The sequence below is a fragment of the Pseudophryne corroboree genome, chromosome 1 (genome assembly GCF_028390025.1).
Source record: "Pseudophryne corroboree isolate aPseCor3 chromosome 1, aPseCor3.hap2, whole genome shotgun sequence".
NCBI lineage: Eukaryota > Metazoa > Chordata > Amphibia > Anura > Myobatrachidae > Pseudophryne > Pseudophryne corroboree.
In genome coordinates this window covers 889,979,797-890,005,852 of record NC_086444.1, presented here as the reverse complement: position 1 = coordinate 890,005,852, position 26,056 = coordinate 889,979,797, and the positions used below count along the sequence as shown (strand labels likewise).

Below are 26,056 nucleotides of genomic sequence, written 5' to 3'. Positions count from 1 at the left end.
AGCACAGGTTTCTAGACGCCCACAACTGCAGCCACTTTGTGTCCGCCCCAGAATCAGGCCCCTTATGTGTGAATAATATTGATGATATGAGCACCCTAATTTTTCTGCTGCATTTTTTTTCTAACTACATTTATTGTAGCCTTGATTTTATATTTACTCTGGATTTTTTTCTGACTTTCTTATTATTGCTTTAATATGTTTTTGAATTTAAGGTATATTTTAGCACTACCACAATTTCATTTCCAGTATTCATTGAAAGTGGTCACAGCGCTATGTAGAATTGTGTGTGTGAATACGAGAACAAAGATTACAATTAGATAAGGTACCAAGCGCGAAAACAGGGCACTTATCTTAGCTGGTCCTGAAAAAAACAACCAGATAAGTGCTGACGTTGGGCTGCCTTCGGGGCTGATTGGATAGCCCCGGAGGATCAATTAGACTTTGGTAAATTACCCCAGGCAATGGAATCCAACCTCAATGTGCAATTTCTAGTTACAAGTCTTATACTTTGTTTTATAGGACATGTTTATCTATCAGCTCTTTCGCTATTATGACAGTGTCACAACATCATATAATCCGTTATACAGTTGTTTGTTTGTTTTTTCAAAAGTTTGATGTAAATTATGTTATGAACAAAGGATCTGATTCGGAGATGGATGCAGAGCAGCTGTGTCCATCTGGTATGCGCACACGCACTCTCCTTGTGGCCACATCCAGGAAGGCTACTGAAAGATGATTGACAGCGGCGGATGTTCGCGGGGCGGCATGGGAGGAGTGGCAGGCTGAAACTGTTTTCGGGGTGTCTGCAGGACGTCACACGCAGCCACTCCTATTAAAAAAATGGCAGTTGACCGCCTGCCAGGGGTCAACCTAAGTTTGATGCATCCGCATTAGGAGGTGGCCCGTCACACATGCTGGGCAGCCTTGCCCTGTGCTGGGTGGCCCCCAGCATGTGAAGAGATGGACGCAGATCTGGCTGCGTATGCAGCGATCTGAGTTCATCTCTTGAGTCATCCCCAAAGACTCATGAAGACTGAGAGAAACTCTGTATAAAAGCACTTAATATTTTGATATACCTTACATTTCCTATAAAGAAAGATGCTGAACTGGATACAGTTGTGTCCTAAATGTCCGCTGTAAAATGCATTTCCTAAAATAGCTACAATTGCATTCATATGCACAGATACAAGGCTGTATACAGGTCAACACCAGCAGTATATGCACCATGTTTACCCCATGTATAAGTCACATACATTTATATCCATAATTTCAACAATTTGTTGTGCTTGTTCGCTGGTGGGCTTAATAAAAAAATATATATATATATTTTTACCAACTTCTCTAATAATACAGCAGAAACAATTTGCTATCTCATGAACATAGTAACAGTTAAAGCATGTAACAGTGGTACATAAACAAATAGCCAATCATGGGTTTGCTAGTGCTGGCAACCGTTGTCATATTGATTCTTAGTGCTTACCTCAGGCACCTGCAAGATGTGGGATGGACAGGCCCATGTGGTGGCTTACAGTTAAAGGCACTGTATTTGGCCTACATTAGAAAACCCCTCCTCTGCAAAGTCTGTCTCTCCAGTCAAAAGTGGTCATATAATTCAGAATCTTGCACATAGCATATACAACCAGTTTTCTGGGCATGCACAGTGTGAATTTGCATAAATTTACTAAAATACATGCTGCATTTAACTCCTCCCTCTCATTTCCAACAATGTTAATTTCTAAATTCAATTTGATAATTTCTGAATAGAAAACATAATCACATGATATATAAAGTAGGTACTTTTTGATGTGATCATTGAATCAGAAATTGATTTGGGACATCTAAATATTTTAGAAGTAGACATACCATCTCAGTAATGTCATTGGGTCATAGTACATTTGTGGCCTGTATTTTCAGATAAATTTGTTCAGCTCACAAAATGGCTGCCAGATGGCTGATGTACTTCAATACTGAAACTGCTTATGCTTTTTCACTCATTTGATCTGTCATCTTTCATGTGATTCCACTCTAAATCTGTAAATGATATAATGTGGAAATGCTAAAGAGATAGTACTGGCATCTGAACAGATTTATTTTTGCTTCAATATGTTCATGTCTTGCTGTCTGCAATCTCCTATATCCTGCTTTTCACTTTTCATATTGTGTTTCATTTCTCTTTGTGTTACTCTTTATATTATTTGTTCTTTTTGTTTCCTTCATTCCTGCATGCCTAAAGTACAGCCTTGACAGTGGAGGGTAGCACAAGGGGTGTCTGTACAGCTGAGCAGTCTTCTCACTGCTGCTCCTCCTCCTCTCTGTCTACTGTTCCTTCCTCATCATCATCTTGTTGGTCACCATCCATTGAGTGCCCCAGTGGCCGAACCTGCTGCCAGTGCCTACTGAAGACTCTCGTCTCTCTATACATCTTCATTTTTATTTGTTCATATGTTGTGTTTCTTTCCATCAATTCAGCAACAAAGTGCACAGAAAACACAAACTCAAAGAGTCACTCGAATGAATCAGAGCATTCTCAGTCATATGCTTCAGTTGTGCAGTGTAAGTTAAGGAGACAGGAACTCAAGTTGACCTGTGGGGTACATGGCATATGCGGACAGATGTATTAACCTGGAGAAGGGATAAAGGAGTGATAAACCAGTGATAAGTGCAAGGTGATAACGCATCAGCCAATCGTTACAGATTTGAAAAATGACAGTTAGGAACGGACTGGCTGGTGCGTTATCACCTTGCACTTATCACTTCTTTATCCATTCTCCTGACTTAGTACATCTGCCCCTTTATTCCATAGGAACACTTTATTAAACTGGGATAATACATAATGCCACAATGTGTTATGTGAAAAAACAATTTAATATAAAATCAGCCCAACATTCACAATAGTCCGTATTTTTTACTCAATTTACAGGTCATTAACATGAAGTATGCCAATTACTGCATTGTGCTATCAACCATATATCGCTTCAGATTTAATCCACACAGTGTACATTTTAGGGGGAAATAGATTGTTTTTAGGTGCCTGACAAAGCTATTAAATTGTTGTGCTGATTGTTGTGCGAGTGCCACGTGCGCTCATTAAAATTCTGCTCACACCCTCCTGAGGCAGAAAATGGAAATGTGCTAAAAGTCCAGCTTTTGAGCACTCAAACTGCATTTTCGGCTTTGCGCCCAATAATTAAGACGGGTTTAGCCACTTTATACGTCTAAACCCGCCACATTTGGACACAAAACATAATGGGTGCCCAGTTACTCGCTCCTAATCAGCAAAACAGTTCAATATCGTCCCGTCACTTTAGATGGGAGATGGTGCGCAAGAGGGTGCACAAAATCAATTTAATTCCCCTCTTTGTTTCTTTATTTTAGATGATTGTAACATAATTAATGACAGATGATTGTTCCTGTACATGAATGAGGCTTTTCTCATGATGATGCTGTTATCCAATATACTTCAGTACTGATAAGTTTCTGGAAAGTGTATGAAATACTATATGTAAGAACTAAACTGATTTTTAGCATTAGTGGCAAAGGAACATAGAACATAGAGATAACTGCTTCAAGCATCACCAAGACCTCCAGTTTTACTGCAGTACTAAAGACTGGTTACCGCAAGATCTAGATCACCCACAGTCCTCTAATGTTAGACCATGGGGCATATGTAATAGGGTCCAAGTTTGCCGGAGCTGCGGGATGCCGGACGATCTAAATTTTATTTTAAAGAGGCAGTCATTTACAAGGTATGGTTTTGCCTTAGTAAATGATTGCCACTTTAAAGAAACCTCCGAGATCTGCCGGCAACCCGCACCTCCATCAAACTATTTATGCTTGTTTTTCCCCTATGTATTCAGTGGCAAATGCAGGATTTCTAGAGGGGGGTTTCCAAATGTAGTCCATTAGTGTAAACATGGGTCTTTTTATACATTGGATACTGTATGGAATACAGTATTAATATTTAACACTATAGGTTGTCTATTGTATAGTCTATATTAAACATTTTAATAATATAAATAAGTGGTCAGGAAAAGGTTAAACATACCATAATATATAAATACACACACATAATAGAACCAGTACTGCTCTTTCTAAGCACACATTCTCCCACCTCATGGTAAGGCTCCTGTCTCTTCTTCCTGGTAGCTACTCTCTGGTCCAGTGCATTGATTGGGGGCTCAGATTCACACACGCAGCAAACTTGGTAAAAGAAGCTGCTACCACTGGGTATGTGCAGCAGCTCTGTTTGGTTCCTTAAATTACATGTTGTGGCGGCAGATATAGTAATTGTATTATAAACCATTGCTATTGTGGTCATAATTTGAGCCATTTGCCAAGAGGAAAGGGGGTTTTCAGGCAACCAGAAACCCCCCCTACGATTGCCTATGATGTATTGTCTGTAAATGAAATATATAGCTATCTTAGTGAATATGGTATCAAAAGGAAGACTGGTGTGCTGGTAACAAAAAGCTAACATTTGTTAAGTAGGGGACAGCCTTTCACAGCATCACTGGCACCGCAGGAAAGCACAGTACTATGGCATTTTGAGGGGCTTGGGTAGTGAAAGGTTTAATCACACTACACAGTCTCTCTTTATTTTACTTTCATGACCGAGGCAATAAGTGGAATCAAATATTTTTCAGCAATATCCTATTTGTTAATAACAAATAAACCATTCTTGCCATGTACATAAACAGTTCTGTTTATTCCCATTAGTAATGGCTGTGGCAAGAGGGAATTTCTCAGGCATAAATGTGACTGATAGACAAACCTTTATTTAGACAGTAGCAGTGTGAAATAGTGATATTGTTTTATGGAAATGTCTTCGTGAAATATGCTACTTCAAAATCGTAAGCAGTCACCTCAATTATCCAAATTACGAGACCTGGCTTTCTTTCGTCTTCATATGTTGAGCGCAGGTTTATTTAGAAAATATTCACAAAAAAGAAATGAAACCATTATAGATCAAGCAGAAAAAATCTTGGTAAAGACTGCCATATACTAACACCACCATGCTGGTTCTGGCACTAGCTTACTATACTTAATTCATGGTCTGCACTTTTGAAGTGGTGCAGTATTGACAGAGGATTGATAAAAAGGATGCATAGCCCATAGTAAGCCTCATAACATGGAGAGTAGGAGCACTATAAGCCCTCCCCCAAACCACCCAGATCCCTAAACTTTTCGATGAAACTCCACCAATTTTTGATGCTCCTATCAAATTCCATGATGAGGCACTCAAGACAATTGGAAGCAACTATAAGACCTTTAATCTTCCAGACCGTAATAACTGTAATAAAAAAATGGCATATAGAATACAGATGCTATGTACAGCAGCACCTATTTGTTTCATTAATGTTATTGTCTTTAATAAAACTGTTTGTTGATGTGTGTTACGGATTATGTAAGCAGTTGGATAAATCACAGAATACAAGCAGTGGGTTCGCATGACGTTACTGACAAGAAAATGTAATTCTCCGTATATTACATGAGAGCCATTGCAATAACAATCGCTTTGATGGCAACGGACCCGTCACAAATGGCATGCATAATTTGAGTATTTACAGTTTTGCTCGTGTTTTGTTTAATATCTTTTAGTGGCAAATTTACCATAATCCGTATTTAAAATGTGTATATATATATATATATATGAAATATCACTTGAATGTATCAAAAATTACGGACAAAGCTTTCAAGAAAGCTCTGTCCCTGTGAACCGCCTCAGACTAATTCTCACTGTGTTTTTTGAGAAAAATACAGTAAGAATGTGTCTGCACATGTGCTGGCTGGCTGAAACAATGTATCTGTAGAATCTTGCTGAGCAATACTTTTTCCACAACAGTACTGGGGTAAAGTCAAAAATTACGGACAAAGCTTTCAAGAAAGCTCTGTCCCTGTGAACCGCCTCAGACTAATTCTCACTGTGTTTTTTGAGAAAAATACAGTAAGAATGTGTCTGCACATGTGCTGGCTGGCTGAAACAATGTATCTGTAGAATCTTGCTGAGCAATACTTTTTCCACAACAGTACTGGGGTAAAGTCTTAGAGTATGGGCATGTGAGACTGCGTAGCCAGCTCGTACAGTTACAGAAACACAGAAATGCCAGGACTTTCTTTTTTACAAAAATAAATAAGTGTATAGTGCATCAGCACCAACCGCACACCCCTTTTTACAGCTCTGGGGTAATATAGGCCTCGCCTCCAATTTTCCTCTTTAGATGTTTAGTAAATCTGCCCCTAAGCTGGATACATACTCAAAGCTCATCTGCCCAATGTGGTTTGAGCAAAAATCTGGTAATGTTTGGGAGCAAATGACAATCCAACATTTGCTCCCAAAAGCCAGAAAATTAGCATAATGGTCATTTGGATAAATTGGTTAAATCAAATGTATTTAACCAATTTGTCTGAATGCCCATTTTTATCTGTTTTCCAGTATTTGGGAGCAAATTGTCAATTGTCATTTTCTCCTACATATTACCAGATTTTTGCTCAAACCAGAAAGATTGAAAAGATAATATTATAGTGTGTATCCAGCTTGTGTTCTTTCACAAAACATGCCTCAAAGCTGAACAATACTTATTTACTAGGTTGAATGAATCACTAGCTTTAGAAATACTGGTAGATCACTGGGCTATTCAGCAAATCCAGCAATTCACCCAACTTTAAATGATCCCCACTAAGGACAGGGCTGATGATCATGACTACGTCCACTAGCAGTTATGGATGCAGGGTGGTGCGGTCACACAGATGATTCCCATTCTGAGTACAGGCAGAAACATCTTTCCAAATGAGTAAAGCAGCCTCAGTTGCGTCCACTTTATGTTGAACTCTGAATCAGACCATAGTGGCTATATTGTATGTTCACCTTATTCGTACCTCCCAACTTTCTCCCTGGCTGAGGATAGACTATTCCCATGGTTAGGGGATCTGGCCTCATGGGAAATGCTATCCATGAGCCACTCCTCCATTTTTTGTCACCCAGCATTCCAGGAGCTGCTGTTGATGGTCCCCTCTGCTCATGGAATCTATTCACTGCTGCTCCGTTAAGTAGAGCAACGAGGAAGATGGGGCCTCCCAGTTCCCACACACACACCCCATGGGATAGTGTGGCCCATGGGTGGGACAACAGGACAGTGCCCTAAAAATAGGACTGTCCCGCCAAAAAACAGGGCAGTTGGGATGTATGCTTTAAGCACAACCACCACTCTCTGGAGTGTGCAAGAGGTCATCATGCATCTCTCACAATTTATTAAAATATTATTTTTACAGAATATAAAATTATAGACAGTTTGCCAATTTGTCAAACTATTTTTCACTTTTGCACAAATTAAATTCACCCTTTTATGGACATGGTTTTTCCAGTTGCTTGCTCCAGAGTGAATATTAAAAAACTTAATCCTACGTGTTTCCTCTGACAAGACTTCTTCAGGAGGTTTCCTTTACATTGAAGATTATGTAATATACATAAATCTTCTAAAATTCAGTAAATATCAGCAAGGAATGGATCAATGATTCCCTCAATATGATCAAGATCACAATGGTCTTTTTATGCATAAAGCACACCTTTTATAGGCCTTATTGTATACACTGTGTTAAAAAAAAGGCTTAGGGTGGTACTCAATTAGGGCCGTTTTTTCAGCTAGGCGATAAAACAGCACTTTTCACTATTTTTTAGGGCGAATGGGGATTTGCCCTATTTAATAGCAGGGCTGTTTTGTCACCTTGGCGAAAAATTCAGCAGGAGCGAAAAACATATGGATCGGCGAATCCATGTGTTTTCGCACCTGCGCCGGTGTAAACGTGGGCCGTTTTCGCAGATTGAGACCTTTTTCGCCAATGCCTTTTAACTTAAAAAAGGAAAAAGAAGTGAAAAGGCATTGGCGAAAATGCCTTAAAAATGGGCAAAAAAGGCCTGCAATTGAATATGCAAGGGGGTGAATTCGATAGCTCCAAAATTGTCGGAGCTAATTGAATTTGAATGGCTAAATATAACTCAGACCAAGTAAAATTCAGGCAAATTCACCAGACTCTTCCTATATGGATTAAGCAGTATCAATCAACTGAATTGGTATAAGCAATATGCAGTACAGATCTAGCCCTTCTATTCATGCCATACCATCGCTATGCAACTAGGACTCAGAAACAGCTTATGCTGATTAAAATGATATGCCGCATGCCTATATCCTGTGTGTGACCCCGGGTTTATCTGCATAAAAAATAGAATGTTACAGTGTTTTCCTAGTAAACACTGTAAAGTAGCATTTCATATACAGATACAGATGCACAGAGAATATAGGCATGCCTCCTATCATTTTAATTAGCAGAGTCTGCTTGTGCGTCTTAGCGATGCGGACAAGGCGCATTTTTGCAAAAAATTAGACTTCTGGCGCTTACGGAGTTGCACGGGACCAGTCTTGTTGTGCATCCTTGTCATATAGCTATGCGAATATGATGCATTTTCATCAAAAAAAGGCCCAATGCTAAAGGAGTTGCACAGGACCTGTCAGCTCGTTCATGCCTGGCATCTCCCGCTAAATGATGTATTGAGGTAAGATGTATGGGGACACATCTGTAAAGAAATATGGCTTCTAATTCATCAGAGTGCATTTATATATGTGAGGTAGCTAGTAGTTTGTTTATATGAAGCAAAATTAATCTGGGGTTTCCTGGTCTCATAAGTGGTTAGTTACATTTACTAAAACTGACAGCCAGCTCTGAGCTTTATTCCTGGACCTTTAAATAGAATAATTCCAATTGTATAATTTAATATGCTTGTCAAAAAGTATTTGATTAGAAAAATGTAGCAAACACTAAAAACTTTAACACAAAAACCTTGGTTTTGTGATGGAGATGAACATTACCACCAAAAAGCAATATACTGTACTACAAAATCCAGTAGTTAGATGAGAAAAAGTCTTAATTTACAATGTCACAAAATGTAAAGGGTTCTAATTATTCTAGCCCCTGTTTAGACATGCTTTATAGTTTCTGCTGTGCTGAAATCACTTTCCAGCAGAATTTATCTGTGCCCTCTGAAATATAAATTCTGTATCAGTGTCCCGAGTTAATTTCAGTGACATTTGCTACTGGTGAAAATTGTTTGCAGAAGTGAAGGAATCTGTTTAAGCAGCAGCCAGTGGAGGTATGCTATGATACTTCTCACCTGTGATCCATCTCACTAGGGCCCTCATTCCGAGTTGTTCGCTCGCTAGCCGCTTTTCGCAGCAGTACACACGCTAAGCCGCCGCCCTCTGGGAGTGTATCTTAGCATAGCAGAATTGCGAACGAAGTATTCGCAATATTGCGAAAAGATTTCTCTGTGCAGTTTCTGAGTAGCTCGAGACTTACTCTTCCAGTGCGATCAGTTCAGTGCTTGTCGTTCCTGGTTTGACGTCACAAACACACCCAGCGTTCGCCCAGACACTCCCCCGTTTCTCCAGCCACTCCCGCGTTTTTCCCAGAAACGGCAGCGTTTTTTCACACACACCCATAAAACGGCCAGTTTCCGCCCAGAAACACCCACTTCCTGTCAATCACACTCCGATCACCAGAACGAAGAAAAAACCTCGTAATGCCGTGAGTAAAATACCAATCTTCATAGCAAATTTACTTGGCGCAGTGCGAACATTGTTCATGCGCAATTAGCGGAAAATCGCTGCGATGCGAAGAAAATTACCGAGCGAACAACTCGGAATGAGGGCCTATGTGCAGGTGGGTATTCAGCAAGGGTGCAAGTATGTCAAAAAGAGAACTTTATTTGGCGGCACACTTTTATATACTGTGCAATATGATTTGATACATTATATATATATATATATATATATATATAAAATAACGTGACCTTGAATCATATATTTTTAAACTAGAATGGCCTTGGTCTTTATATATAAAATATTATTACCTCTGTAAACAACAATTCTCTTAAATGTTGGTCATTCACTTTTGCTTTGCTGCATGTTTACAGATTTAATCACATTTTTAAAAGTATATAATTAAAAGTTATGTTTTAATGATTTGATCATATTGTATATGTGTGCCTCAATAAAGAGGTATCTCTTCTACATATTTGCCTCCTCTGAATATTGACATATTCCATTCAATACTTTGTCTACACCTACAGGTGGTCTAAGTATTTCTTTCCTTTAATGCATGGGTCTTCAACCTGCGGCCCTCCAGCTGCTGTGGAACTACAGGTCCCAGCATGCCCTGCCTCAGTTTTAGTATACCTTAATAGCAAACCTGTGGCAGTGCATGCTGGGATGTGTAGTTTCACAGCAGCTGGAGGGCCACAGGTTGAAGACCCATGCTTTAATGAATTGGTCTTGTGTGGAATCAAACCCTTTCTTCCGACTGTACAGGTAGAGAAAGGTTAATTGAAGATAATAAAGAGATCCACAAAAGTGCTCATTAAAACATTACAAACAACAATCCTCAATCAGGCTGGCTCGGAGCTGCAGGCTAGTCCATTTTGCAGACGGATCTTGCAGTGTTTAGCACTATGCATACACATCTTTGAGAAACTAGGGACAATTCAGAATTCTGCATCTCAACTGGATCTCCACTTGTGGGTGTAACAGGGCGGCAACCAGGCGTGCACACTTAGGATAAGTGTTCTAGGGGCATGCTGTAGACGTGTAGGCAGAATTACAACCTATTCAAGAATGTGCAGATTTCAGACTAATTTCTAATTAATGTTCTAAGGTGAGGCTGTTGCAAGTGGGCTCTGATAGTGATGACTGCTGCTTTCACAAGATGATGGATTGTGGCAGTACTGCTAACACGGGATGTAGTTATGTGACCGGCGGTCCGCATCCCCTCATGATCCCGACGCTCGGCATGCCGACCAACAGGGACTATTCCCATTCGTGGGTGTCCACAACACAACATACACAGAGTGGAAATAGAACCTGTCATGAGACACCCCCCCTCCCCTGCCAGCATTCTGTGGGCGGGATCCCGGCGTCGGGACGTTGACTGTCGGGATCCCAGCCACTAGCAATGCATACCACACCCGCTAACACAGAATACAGGCAAAGAGACGCATTTATTTCCCAAAATCCAAAGCAGCTGATTTGCAGAAGCTCTGTATGAGCCCCCTCATTGTTAACTCTATAGTCCATAGAATACATAAGTATAAATATTTAAGAAGTAAAATACTACTTATCCTGAAGTAATTTAATTACGACCAAGGAACAAATTATGCCTCGATTACCTTTGTAATCATATGTTGTCTTTTCTGCCACTCACAGTCCCCTATCTGTAGCTGAATCACAAAACTCTATATGCAACCTGTATTTTTGGCTTGTGTTAATTCTGCAATATTGTAACAATTTAAAAGAAATACTAAGCCTTACATTTCCATTTTATGTTATACACAAAATGAAATCAAGTGATAAAGTGCTTTTCTAGATGCTAAAGTGTATGAATGAGTTTAGCTGAGTAGCGTTCTCATAGCCCCCTCCCATGCTACTGTGCGTATATGGAGGTGGTGCAAGTGACAATCACAGGTTGAATCAGCTCAATGTTAAGAAAACAACTCAAATGTGAGAACACCATTAATTTGACCTGCTTAATGCTTAAAGTGTTAACAACAGCAGCCATTTCCCTGGTTAGTCTATATGCATAGATAAACTGTACAAACCTTTTGTAACCTTAAAGACAAAGGGAGGAATTCTATCAGCCATGGTATTTGATCCCCCAGGGGTCGGCACTCATCAGGGATGTTTTTTCACCTGCTCGAGGTGTTTAAAAAAAAATCCCCAATATCAGCCCTATTGCCGCGGTTTCGAAAACACATCAGCACGTGAACTTATCACGGATCATATGGGGGATATCCAGTTACCTGCGGTCATTGAATGCAGGTAATTGCTTCGCCGGGGAGCTATCCAGTTAACCCCAATAAGCCAGCACGAGCCGCAGTTTATCAGGGAATTTGTTTCACATGCTTCAGGCAGGCAAAACCAAATTCCTGAAAACAGCCCCGGTTTCCTACAAAAACAGGGCTGCGTCCAGCGAAAACACAGTTTTCACAGATTTTTTTTTTCCTTCTTTTTACGGGCGATCAGGTAAACTGGCAAAAAAGTGACGTTTTACCACGGGTAATTGGATACCAGCCCCTAACCCCCTTTTTTATGCCAGAAATGTGAGGGGAAAAAATAAGAATTTACTTACCGATAATTCTATTTCTCGTAGTCCGTAGTGGATGCTGGGGACTCCGTCAGGACCATGGGGTTTAGCGGCTCCGCAGGAGACAGGGCACAATAATAAAAGCTTTAGGATCAGGTGGTGTGCACTGGCTCCTCCCCCCATGACCCTCCTCCAAGCCTCAGTTAGGATACTGTGCCCGGACGAGCGTGCATAATAAGGAAGGATATTGAATCCCGGGTAAGACTCATACCAGCCACACCAATCACACCGTACAACCTGTGATCTGAACCCAGTTAACAGTATGATAACAACGAAGGAGCCTCTGAAAAGATGGCTCACAACAAGAATAACCCGATTTTTGTAACAATAACTATGTACAAGTATTGCAGACAATCCGCACTTGGGATGGGCGCCCAGCATCCACTACGGACTACGAGAAATAGAATTATCGGTAAGTAAATTCTTATTTTCTCTAACGTCCTAAGTGGATGCTGGGGACTCCGTCAGGACCATGGGGATTATACCAAAGCTCCCAAACGGGCGGGAGAGTGCGGATGACTCTGCAGCACCGAATGAGAGAACTCCAGGTCCTCCTCAGTCAGGATGTGCCCCTGACCAAGTAGCAGCTCGGCAAAGTTGTAAAGCCGAGACCCCTCGGGCAGCCGCCCAAGATGAGCCCACTTCCTTGTGGAATGGGCTTTTACTGATTTTGGCTGTGGCAAGCCTGCCACAGAATGTGCAAAGTGAATTGTACTACAAATCCAGCGAGCAATCGTCTGCTTAGAAGCAGGAACACCCATCTTGTTGGGTGCATACAGGTTAAACAGCGAGTCAGATTTTCTGACTCCAGTCGTACTGGAAACATATATTTTCAGGGCCCTGACAACGTCAAGTAACTTGGAGTCCTCCAAGTCCCTAGTAGCCGCAGGTACCACAATAGGTTGGTTCATGTGAAAAACAGAAAACACCTTAAGGAGAAATTGAGGACGAGTCCTCAATTCTGCCCTGTCAGAATGAAAAATTAAGTAAGGGCTTTTATATGATAAAGCCGCCCATTCTGACACACGCCTGGCTGAAGCCAGGGCTAATAGAATCTTCACCTTCCATGTGAATTATTTTGATTCCACAGTGGTGAGTGGATCAAACCAATGTGACTTTAGGAAACTCAAAACAACATTGAGATCTCAAGGTGCCACTGGGGGCACAAAAGGAGGCTGTATATGCAGTACCCCTTTTACAAACGTCTGAACTTCAGGCACTGAAGCCAGTCCTTTCTGGAAGAAATTTGACAGGGTCGAAATTTGAACCTTAATGGACCCTAATTTTAGGCCCATAGACAGTCCTGTTTTCAGGAAATGTAGGAAACGACCCAGTTGGAATTCCTCTGTAGGGACCTTCTTGGCCTCACACCACGCAACATATTTTCGCCAAATGCGGTGAAAATGTTTTGCGGTTACATCCTTCCTGGCTTCGACCAGGGTAGGGATGACTTCATCTGGAATGCCCTTTCAGGATCCGGCGTTCAACTGCCATGCCGTCAAACGCAGCCACGGTAAGTCTTGGAACAGACAAGGCCCCTGCTGGAGCAGGTCCTTTCTTAAAGGTAGAGGCCACGGTTCTTCCGTGAGCATCTCTTGAAGTTCCGGGTACCAAGTCCTTCTTGACCCATCCGGAACCACGAGTATCGTTCTTACTCGTCTCCTTCTTATGATTCTCAGTACTTTTGGTATGAGATGCATAGGAGGGAACACATACCCTGACTGGTACACCCACAGTGTTACCAGAGCGTCCACCGCTATTGCCTGAGGGTCCCTTGACCTGGCGCAATATTTGTCTAGTTTTTTGTTCAGGCGGGACGCCATCATGTCCACCTTTGGTTTTTCCCAACGGTTTACAATCATGTGGAAGACTTCCCGCTGAAGTCCCCACTCTCCCGGGTGGAGGTTATGCCTGCTGAGGAAGTTTGCTTCCCAGTTTTCCACTCCCGGAATTAACACTGCTGAGAGTGTTATCACATGATTTTTCGCCCAGCGAAGAATCCTTGCAGTTTCTGCCATTTCCCTCCTGCTTCATGTGCCGCCCTGTTTACGTGGGCGACTGCCGTGATGTTGTCCCACTGGATCAATACCGGCTGACCTTGAAGCAGAGGTCTTGCTAAGCTTAGAGCCTTGTAAATTGCCCTTAGCTCCAGTATATTTATGTGGAGAGAAGTCTCCAGACTTGATCACACTCCCTGGAAATTTTTTCCTTGTGTGACTGCTCCCCAGCCACTCAGGCTGGCATCCGTGGTCACCAGGACCCAGTCCTGAATGTCGAATCTGCGGCCCTTTCATAGATGAGCACTCTGCAGCCACCGCAGAAGAAAACACCCTTGTCCTTGGAGACAGGGTTATCCGCTGATGCATCTGAAGATGCGATCCGGACCATTTTCCCAGCAGATTCCACTGAAAGGTTCTTGCGTGAAATCTACCGAATGGGATCGCTTTGTAAGAAACCACCATTTTTCACAGGACCTTTGTGCAATGATGCACTGATACTTTTCCTGATTTTATTAGGTTTCTGACTAGCTCGGATAACTCCCTGGTCTTCTTCTCCGGGAGAAAACATCCTTTTCTGGACTGTGTCCAGAATCATTCCTAGGAACATTAGACGTGTCGTCGGAAAAAGCTGCGATTTTGGAATATTTAGAATCCACTCGTGCTGTCGTAGAACTACTTGAGATAGTGCTACTCCGACCGCCAACTGTTCTCTGGACCTTGCCCTTATCAGGAAAGCGTCCATATTTCTTTTAGGAAGAATCATCATTTCGGCCATTACCATGGTAAAGACCCGGGGTGCCGTGGACAATCCAAATGGCAGCGTCTGAACTGATAGTGACAGTTCTGTACCACGAACCTGAGATACCCTTGGTGAGAAGGGCAAAATTTGGACATGTAGGTAAGCGTCCCTGATATCCAGTGACACCATATCGTCCTGGTTCGCTATCACTGCTCTGAGTGACTCCATCTTGATTTGAACCCTTGTATGTAATTGTTAAAATCTTTTAGATCTCACCGAGCCGTTTGGCTTCAGTACCACAATATAGTGTGGAATAATACCCCTTCCCTTGTTGTAGGAGGGGTACTTTGATTATCACCTGCTGGGAATACAGCCTGTGAATTTTTTTCCAATACTGCCTCCCTGTCGGAGGGAGACGTTGGTAAAGCAGACTTCAGGAACTTGTGAGGGGAAGACGTCTCGAATTTCCAATGTACACCTGGGATACTACGTGTAGGATCCAGGAGTCCACTTGCGAGTGAGCCCACTGCGTGCTGAAACTCTTGAGATGACCCCCCACCGCACCTGAGTCCGCTTGTATGGCCCCAGCGTCATGCTGCGGACTTGGCAGAAGCTGTGGAGGACTTCTGTTCCTGGGAATGGGCTGCCTGCTGCAGTCTTCTTCCCTTTCCTCTAACCCTGGGCAGATATGACTGGCCTTTTGCCCGCCTGCCTTTATGGGTACGAAAGGACTGAGACTGAAAAGACTGTGTCCTTTTCTGCTGAGATGTGACTTGGGGTAACAAAAGTGGATTTTCCAGCTGTTGCCATGACCACCAGGTCCGATGGACCGCCCCTTTATACGGCAATACTTCCATGTGCCGTCTGGAATCTGCATCACCTGACCACTGTCGTGTCTATAAACATCGTCTGGCAGATATGGACATCACATCTACTCTTGATGCCAGAATGCAAATATCCCTCTGCGCATCTCGCATATATAGAAATGCATCCTTAAAATGCTCTATAGTCAATAAAATATTGTTCCTGTCAAGGGTATCAATATTTTCAGTCAGGAAATCCGACCAAGCCCCCCCAGCGCTGCACATCCAGGCTGAGGCGATTGCTGGTCGTAGTATAACACCGGTATGTGTGTATATACTTTTTAGGATATTTTTCAGCTTCCTATCAGCTGGCTCTTTGAGGGCGGCCGTATCTGGAGACGGTAACGCCACTTGTTTTTATAAGCGTGTGAGCGCCTTATGCACCCTAAGGTGTGTTTCCCAACTCGCCCTCACTTCTGGCGGGAAAAGGTATACCTCCAATAATTTTCTATCGGAGGAAACCCACGTATCATCACACACTTTAATTTATCTGATTCCGGAAAAACTACAAGTAGATTATTCCCACCCTACATAATACCCTTATTTGTGGTACTTGTAGTATCAGAAATATGTAACACCTCCTTCATTGCCCTTAACATGTAACGTGTGGCCCTAAAGGAAAATACGTTTGTTTCTTCACCGTCGACACTGAAGTCAGTGTCCGTGTCTGTGTCTGTGTCGACCAACTGAGGTAAATGGGCGTTTTTACAAGCCCCTGACGGTGTCTGAGACTCCTGGACAGGTACTAATTTGTTTGCCGGCCGTCTCATGTCGTCAACCGACCTTGCATCGTGTTGACATTATCACGTAATTCCTAAATAAGCCATCCATTCCGGTGTCGACTCCCTAGAGAGTGACATCACCAATACAGGCAATTTGCTCCGCCTCCTCACCAACATCGTCCTCCTACATGTCGACACACACGTACCGACACACAGCACACACACAGGGAATGCTCTGATAGAGGACAGGACCCCACTAGCCCTTTGGGGAGACAGAGGGAGAGTTTGCCAGCACACACCAAAAACGCTATAATTATACAGGGACAACCCCTTATACAAGTGTTTTCCCTTATAGCATTTTCACATATGTAATCATATCGCCAAATAAGTGCCCCCCCCTCTCTGTTTTAACCCTGTTTCTGTAGTGCAGTGCAGGGGAGAGCCTGGGAGCCTTCCTCACAGCAGAGCTGAGCAGGAAAATGGCGCCGTGTGCTGAGGAGAATAGGCCCCGCCCCCTAAAACGGCGGGCTCTTCTCCCGGAGTTTGTGAGATCTGGCAGGGGTTAAATACATCCATATAGCCTCAAGGGCTATATGTGATGTATTTTAGCCATAAAAAAGGTATAATACATTGCTGCCCAGGGCGCCCCCCCCCCCAGCGCCCTGCACCCTCAGTGACCGCTGGTATGAAGTGTGCTGACAACAATGGCGCACAGCTGCAGTGCTGTGCGCTACCTTATGAAGACTGAAAGTCTTCTGCCGCCTGTTTCTGGACCTCTGGACCTCTTCAACTTCGGCATCTGCAAGGGGGGTCGGCGGCACGGCTCCGGGACGAACCCCAGGGTGAGACCTGTGTTCCGACTCCCTCTGGAGCTAATGGTGTCCAGTAGCCTAAGAAGCAAATCCATCCTGCACGCAGGTGAGTTTACTTCTCTCCCCTAAGTCCCTCGTAGCAGTGAGCCTGTTGCCAGCAGGACTCACTGAAAATAAAAAACCTAACTTAAACTTTTATTCTAAGCAGCTCAGGAGAGCCACCTAGATTGCACCCTTCTCGGCCGGGCACAAAAATCTAACTGAGGCTTGGAGGAGGGTCATGGGGGGAGGAGCCAGTGCACACCACCTGATCCTAAAGCTTTTATTATTGTGCCCTGTCTCCTGCGGAGCCGCTAAACCCCATGGTCCTGACGGAGTCCCCAGCATCCACTTAGGACGTTAGAGAAATTGGTGCAATAAACGGGGTTAAGTAATCATGCGGAAAACACTAAAAACACCCAAATGTTTTTCGAGCTGGTTGAATTCCCCCCAAAGCATCCAACAGTAGTTTATTATTTCGAAATTCTGTGATATTCAATTAAATAACCTTTTCATTTTCTAGCCCGAAAGCAGGAAATCATCAAAGTCACAGAACAGTTAATTGAAGCAATTAATAATGGAGACTTTGAAGCATATACGTAAGTAACCTATTTGTGTTTTATTCTCCCTGTATACTTACAGACATACGGTATGAGCACCTCTGTGGAGGCTTCTTACAGACTACTTAGCACTTTCATCTTCTTTCCTAGCTCACAGGTGGTGTCAGTGGCAGAGTGCCTATTTCCTCCATCAGGGCCCTGTCCGTGTTATCATGTGCGGGGTGATAACTAAACATAACCAGAGCTACTCTTGCTCTATAAGTCATATTAGTGTTTCTGTGTTTGTGTAATTTTTTTTTATACTGTTTACAGAAAGATTTGTGACCCTGGCCTTACTTCATTTGAACCAGAAGCTCTGGGAAATCTTGTGGAAGGAATGGATTTCCATCGCTTTTACTTTGAAAATGGTAGGTTTTATATTAATGAGTTTTTCATGGCTACGCTTTATATAATGCATATGCTTTCCACCAGGTATAGGGGAGGTAACCAATTAGAGGCGATCCATTTTCAGCGGATCAAAATGGCCGGATATCCTGTTTATTGGTTGATGGTCATTATCACTGTATCTAATTAGAGGCCATTTTGATTTTAAGAGGAAGGACCCACCATCGTGCAATAACACATGGGATCCGGGATAAGGTCTGATCCCATGTGTTATCACGGCTCTGACAGGCCACTTATCGTAGATTATGCTTCAGGTGCCTCTGAATAATCCCCCATAAATGTAGGCATCGGGGCTAATAGGGTAGCCTCCAGCGATCGTATTAGCAGCGGTACAGTACGCTGGTGTCTGTCATAATGTGTGATAAGCATTACAATGTGTGGCATAATGTGTAAGGAGCATGACGGTGTGTGGCATAATGTAGCCATGCCCCTATTGTCATGTAGCCACTCCACTAGTTTCATGTGGCCATGCCCCCTCATGACACGTGACGACACCCATTTTTACTTTTAGTACCACTAAGAAAAAATTTCTACTTGGACCACTGCTTATATACATATTTATTCCAGCTGGTTCCATTACATGTTCTTAGGTTTTATTATATTTAACTCTTCTCATGCAAATTATACACTGACATTACAAAGAATACAAGTGTAAACAATATGTGAAAATTATTAGAAACAGCGCACGCCTGTGCATCCGTTTGATATGCAGCTTACATGCTGTGTACATGTGGTTGGAAGTGTTGATTCTCTGGCACATGAGTCTTCAACCTGCGGCCCTCCAGCTGCTGTTGAACTACACATCTCAGCATGACCTGCCTCAGTTTTAGCATGCCTTAATAGCAAAACTGTGGCATGGCATGCTGGGATGTGTAGTTCAACAGCAGCTGGAGGGCCACAGGTTGAAGACCCATGCTTTGGCACATGCAGCACAGAGATTTTTCCCATTCATTTGAGAATCTCATTAAAGTCATTGAGGTTTCCAGCATGTATCAACCCCAAGGAAATGAATGGGTTTTTTGTTTTGTTTCTTTAAATAAATGTAAGGGGCAATACATTCCTTATAAAACAATATTATTATTTATTTTGTAGAATGAATACATCTGTACACAAGGGTTTGTAGATTTTATTCAATTCAAGTTATTGAATTTCTGTTTTATAAAATAAGGAATACAAAACAAAACTAGTCTATACTTATCAGATACCATTAAAATATTTGTTCTATTTGTCCCTGGCTAGACACTTTAATACGTATCATCCATTATATAAATAGGTGTCCTGAGCTTTCACTCTCCAGATGTTGCTAATCATCCTTGAAGGATCAAGAAGAACTTAGCTATCAATAACCGTCTGGAGTAAACTTCTAAATTCACTAGAAAAACCTTTTTAAATGTCAACAAAATTATTTTTGTAAAACTTGTTTATTAATGTAGACTCCATAATGTGATTGCTATATTTTGTATTTTCTTTTCTTAGCTTTGTCAAAGGGTAACAAGCCAATCCACACTATCATCCTGAATCCCCACGTCCACTTGATTGGAGAAGATGCTGCCTGCATTGCCTACATCCGTCTCACTCAGTACATGGATAGCACAGGATTGCCAAAGACCATGCAGTCTGAAGAGACTCGTGTGTGGCACCGCCGTGATGGAAAATGGCAAAATGTACATTTTCACCGATCTGGGTCCCCAACAATACCCAAGTAAGGAGAGTAAATTATATAGACTGTCCAGGAGACACAGTTACTGAACATGGTGTTATGATGTGTGCATTAAACATCTTATTAACTGCTAAATTATTGGCAATCATTTTTCTATTCTTGTGAGTCTATCTATAAATACATTTTGACAGATTAAAGCTGCTTTATGACAGATGGCGACAGAACATGTGTGGTTTTGTTCCTTCAGTACTTTTCCAATCCTTTAACTTAGCTAAAAGGTTTACATCAGGATATTTCATTATTGAGACACCCTGTTAATTAGATTTTTTTCCATTACATAAATATAGAGACATTACCTAAACAGCCCTGTTTCAGTAAGGTGTACTTTTGTATTTATTGTATACTCTATAGTTGTAAAACCAAAAATGTTTTATATATATCAAAATTACTACATATGTTACAGAGATACTTCATGTGTTCCCCAAACACAATTCATGAAAAATGTAAGGAAAGCTTTCAAGACATAAGATGTGTCCTCATACACAATTGCTGTGGTCGCGCCAAACAGCCCTTGTTGGCGCGGCAGGTCCTGTGCAAATCGGCTTGTGCTGAGCGTCTTTTGAGTTGTACTTAATTGTGATGTGACAAAACAGATTTATGAGCCTCCACTGATTAATTTGATATGTACAAAAAAAACGAAATACCTAGGCGCTAATTTTAAGGAAAAATTGGATATGTATGTGTATATATACACATGCAAATATGCACGTGTACATCCAAATTGATCGTACCTCTGTGTCTCCCGTTCGCTGCTGCAAACAAACTTCTGTACGTTTGTATATGAATATAAGAAGAGAAAAATAATACAGCTGCGCCCGGGATTAACAGAGCATATAGTAAACCATAATTAATCCATTAATTGCACATGCGGATACAGGTCACCGAGTGTCAAATCAATCAAACCCAATCAATAATGCACATAAATGTTTTAATATAACAAAATAAAATTATATTTAAAATATACTGTGCACAGTATCAAATTAATATTGCTTTAAAAAAGCCAAGGAGAAAACATATAAGACATAAATCATAAAAATGTATCCAGTTATGGACACAACACTGTAGCATAAATGATATCTCAGACTTGTCTCAATTGGGAAATATGGTCATTGAGAAACACTGTTTGCGCAATTGATTTTTTATACAATGACTATAAAATCAATTTAAAGTCCACAATATTGTATGGTGCTATATAAAATTCGCACAGATATCTCAATTCATCAAGTCCATACGGTATATAACTGGTCTTATGATAAGTACTGTTCGTGCAAAAAAAAAAACTGTGATATAAATTGCTTGTTCACTAAAACAGGTACGTGTGGCGTCCCACCGTGATGTTACCTGATATGTAGTAAAGGTAGGAGCTGATGTTCGGATTAAGCACACCTCATGTGGCTGCTAAATTGACTGGTAATGTTGAGACCGCTGGTCCTTGATTAAATAGCGGAGGGAAAGGTGCTGGTAATGACCGCCAGACTGCGCTGGCCTCAATGATCACCTCGTGATGCTCTCACCGGAAAATCCGTCCCGTCCCAAATCCGTTAATTTGATATGTGACACTGTTACGATGCCGTGGACGCAGCTTTTTTTAAGTCAAGTTTTGTTTTACGTCATATACAGGTGCAGACTCAGTCACACACAGATATACAAGTGTTGCATATGACATTTATCAGTGCAGTCCCATGAAGCGATTTTGTCGCAATACATTGCGACTAAAACACATGTTCGCATGAAAAAGTTGCTGCACCGCACCATGCAGCTCACACGTGCCGCTAGGTGTATGAGGTTACATCTGTACAATGAATATATTTGCATTGGGTTCTGGAAAATGTGCTTGCCAACGAAGATGCCAAACATTACTCTCTCACAAAGTACCACTTACCTGCATTTAGGGGGGGTTGATTCAATCAGGCCAAAAATTTTTCAAGAGAAGTTTTTGGGCAATTCTATGGTAGCCCGGTTTTATCTCCCGAAAAAAATTCCTATATTCCAGCAAAAACACATAGGATCTGTGATACGTTCCCAGATCCTATGTGTTTTCATGGCAAAAAACAGGGCACTTATCAGGAAAAATTTTGGGACCTCAGTGTCCCCAAAAAGTGCCGGCGTTGGGCGGCCTTCGGGGCTAATTGGATAGCCTTGGGAATCAATACAGTGGGCAATTGATTTCCTCCCTTAATCTCTTAAAAGCTATTTATTTGCCACATTGAAAAGAACTATTACTTAGTCTAATAATTCTTTCTTTTCTTTGTAGCTAACTCTATGCCTTGCAAGCCTTTTACTCTAAACACTCAAGACAACTGGATGGTATCTCTTACACAAACTGCATCCCTCCTTTGTGTCCTAATCACAAGTGTTTATTTGAGCACAGAATGTCTTCATGTGTAAAGCTTTTGTGCGTTGTATTTTCATATTGTCATCCATCTCTGCCGCAGCTTATCAAGATCCCACCAGAGGATGATTTTCACTTACACTGAAGACGACATTGGTTCTTTCTTTATTATTCTATTTTGATAAGTCTGATTTTGCCAGGTCTCAGACTATGGTAATTAAAATGTAAACGTTTATATTTGTTTTGTTTGTTCAGCCTGGTTTATAAGTAGTAAACTAAGTGTAAAGATATATTTAAGGAGTAGTTCCTTCTTATGTTGTACCTTATTACTACAAATTCTTTGCTCAATTCCATTTAAATTCAAAGTACTTTATTTGCAAATACAGAAATTGCTTGAATACTTTTATTTCATATGTAACTACTGTATTATCTTTAAAAACAACAAGAAACAAATTTATAGTTTTAGATTTACCAAGAATATATGTCAAATTATTACAAAGTATATAGTGAATTATGAATGGGTGATAGCTGGTTTTTGACAAAAAATGAAAAGGGAAATTTTACAATAGGGGTAATTTTAGTCCTTTCACAAAATCTGTATTTTTGTGTTTTAGACGATAAGACTTAGATATTGTGTATTGTATGTGGTAAGTGTGGATTTAATGGTTTGGGTAAAAAAAGTAACTACCAATGTGTGAAGATGAAAAAACTCTTAATTGTTATTATTCTCCAGCCTTTCTGCTGATGTTGCAATGTTTAGTCACAATGCATAATATATTTGCTTACAGTAATAACTTCATTTTGAATGATCTGCTACAGATATTTTTTTTTGTATAGCTGTATAAATAAAAATAACTATTCATACAGCCACATACTTGTGTAATTCATCCTACCACTTTAATTGTACAGTTCAACCTCTCTGTGGGCTGTTTACTTCAATGCTAAGTGTGCATGATGGTACGAAATTACTGTTTTTTCTTGGTCCTCCATATCCCGATAAGTATTTTTGAATTTGTATCATTACACTTTTGTGAATATCAAAGCAATTCTTTACTATTCTTCATGTTATAGAGTAGTGGTTGTAAGTGGAGTAATCCTAGTATACTACTAAACAATTTATTTTCTACAATATGTAAACAAATAAAATGTGTTTGAGCCATTTTAACCTGCCAATGAAATCCTGTGAAATATTTTATTTTTTTTGCTGCTCTTCTTTATTCTAGAAGTGGTTTTATTGTTTGTATCTAGGTACAGTGTAATGATGTAAAGTTCTGATTTGCTTTATATTTTTTCCTTTTATATATAGCATGGAATGCTGACATAGTACTGTAAACCAAATCTGTCTTCCACACAATCATGTGAGAAAAGCATTAATAAACTGCACTATGGTGGTTTCATTTTATCATCTTTTGAAATGTTGCAATATACCTATAGACACCATGTATATATTTCTTGCCATAAAATAATTGATATAATTACAAAAAAAAAAATTCTAATAAAATTGTGTTTTTTTGTTGCAGTTGTTTGTGTTTTAACTTTCCAGTAATAACGAGGGTATAACATTTTTCTGGTGTATTTTTCTGTAGTATTTTCAAACATTATCCTATCTGTATAATCTAATTTGGGTAAAATGCTATCTACAGTAATCCTTTCATTACATGATCTCTCCATTCTCTGTTTACACTGGTCTCTCCCAGAAAGCTTAATTATCTCTCTTCATGGCTGTTTTGTTTAACAAGTTCAGGAATTAATGTCATATAACAAGATCTGTAATAACTTTACAGCGCATTTGTAAGTACAGATGCTCTTTATAATTAGTACACTATGGGGGCAATTCAGTTAGCAGCAAGGTTAAGCCAGAACCTTGTATGGCACTACAACATGTGGAATCCGGGTAGGATAACCTTGCTTATTTTTGCTGGCACTATGTAAAGGTTTCAGCAAAAATGAGCAAGAGTTTCCTTCCCATAACTGCCTTCAATGGGTGCTTCCACTCATCACAAAATCTTGCACTTCATTGGGGTATATGCAATTGTGGTCGAATTCCCGAAATTGTCGAATTTCGGGTCATTTTCGACCAAAAAAAAAAATTCCCCTATGCAATCCAGTGCTTTCCGACCAAAAAACGGACTTTCAAAATTCGACTTTTTGAAATTCGAATTTTTGCAAATTCGACTTTTCTGCAATGATACAAGTGCTGCAATTCGACCAAAGCATATTCAATTCAAGTTTGGAAATTCGACAGCAGTGCTTTTAGACAGCAAATTCGTCATTTTCAATCCGCCACACTTTGGAGGGTGAAAACAAATAAAAAAAATTTAAACATGTTTTTTTTGGTGTTTTTTTTTGGGGGAATAGCAGATCTATTTATATTAGAAGGGATTAGGTACTTTTTTTTTTTTTTTTGGGAGGCACAAATATTATTTATATATTTTTTAAAATATTAATTTTTTTTATTTTTTTTTTTTTTTATGCTGGAAGGGTAAAATCATAAAAAAAAATGGCGTGGGGTCCCCCCTCCAAAGCATAACCAGCCTCGGGCTCATTGAGCTGGTCCTGGTTCTAAAAATGCGGGGAAAAAATTGACAGGGGATCCCCCGTATTTTTAAAACCAGCACCGGGCTCTGCGCCTGATGCTGGTGCCAAAAATACGGGGGACAAAAAGACTAGGGGTCCCCCGTATTTTTAACACCAGCATCGGGCTCCACTAGCTGGACAGATAATGCCACAGCCGGGGGTCACTTTTATGCCGTGCCCTGCGGCCGTGGCATTAAATATCCAACTAGTCACCCCTGGCCGGGGTACCCTAGGGGAGTGGGGACCCCTTCAATCAAGGGGTCCCCCCCCCAGCCACCCAAGGGCCAGGGGTGAAGCCCGAGGCTGTCCCCCCCCATCCAATGGGCTGCGGATGGGAGGGCTGATAGCCTTTTGTGATAGAAAGATATTGTTTTTTCCATTAGTACTACAAGTCCCAGCAAGCCTCCCCCGCAAGCTGGTACTTGGAGAACCACAAGTACCAGCATGCGGGAGAAAAACGGGCCCGCTGGTACCTGTAGTACTACTGGGAAAAAAATATCCAAATAAAAACGACACACACACCGTCGACAGTAAAACTTTATTACACACTACCGACACACACATACTTACCTATGTTCACACGCCGACATCGGTCCTCTTCTCCATGTAGAATCCACGGATACCTGAAAAGAAAAGTTCAATATACTCACCTCAACCAGGGTCCAGAGATAAATCCACGTACTTGGCAAAAAAATAAATCGCAAATACCCGCTCCATAACGGACTGAAAGGGGTCCCATGCTGACACCTGGGACACCTTTCCACGAATGAGACCTGTCAGTGACAGCTGTCACTGACAGGTCTCTAAGCCAACCAGGAAGCGCAACTTCGTTGCGCTCACCTGATTGGCTGATCGCTGTCTGAACTCAGACAGCGCATCGCATAGCTCCCTCCATTATATTCAATGGTGGGAACTTAGCGGCTAGCGGTGAGGTCACCCGCCGGTCAGCGGCTGACCGGCGGGTGACCCCACCGCTACCCGCAAAGTTCCCACCATTGAAAGTAATGGAGCGGCTTTGCGAGGCGCTGTCAGAGTCCAGACGGCGCACAGCCAATCAGGTGA

The 26,056-nt window shown here is 41.3% G+C and overlaps 1 protein-coding gene across 27 annotated transcripts in view; it reads left to right on the top strand.

The window, feature by feature from the left end:
- Positions 1-23,936, top strand: part of CAMK2D (calcium/calmodulin dependent protein kinase II delta) — a 430,831-nt gene extending 406,895 nt beyond the window's left edge. For 14 of the 27 annotated variants that reach the window (XM_063920208.1, XM_063920207.1, XM_063920194.1 and 11 more), the window contains 4 exons: positions 17,885-17,960; positions 18,234-18,328; positions 19,842-20,067; positions 22,340-23,936. In XM_063920208.1, the coding sequence (XP_063776278.1) occupies positions 17,885-17,960; positions 18,234-18,328; positions 19,842-20,067; positions 22,340-22,343 (401 nt within the window). In that variant the 3' untranslated portion in view covers positions 22,344-23,936. Of the gene's footprint in view, positions 1-2,469; positions 2,554-17,884; positions 17,961-18,233; positions 18,329-19,841; positions 20,072-22,339 lie in introns of those variants that run through there. The other 13 variants (XM_063920185.1, XM_063920183.1, XM_063920188.1 and 10 more) reach the window with 2 other exon arrangements.
- The last annotated feature ends 2,120 nt before the right edge of the window (positions 23,937-26,056 follow it).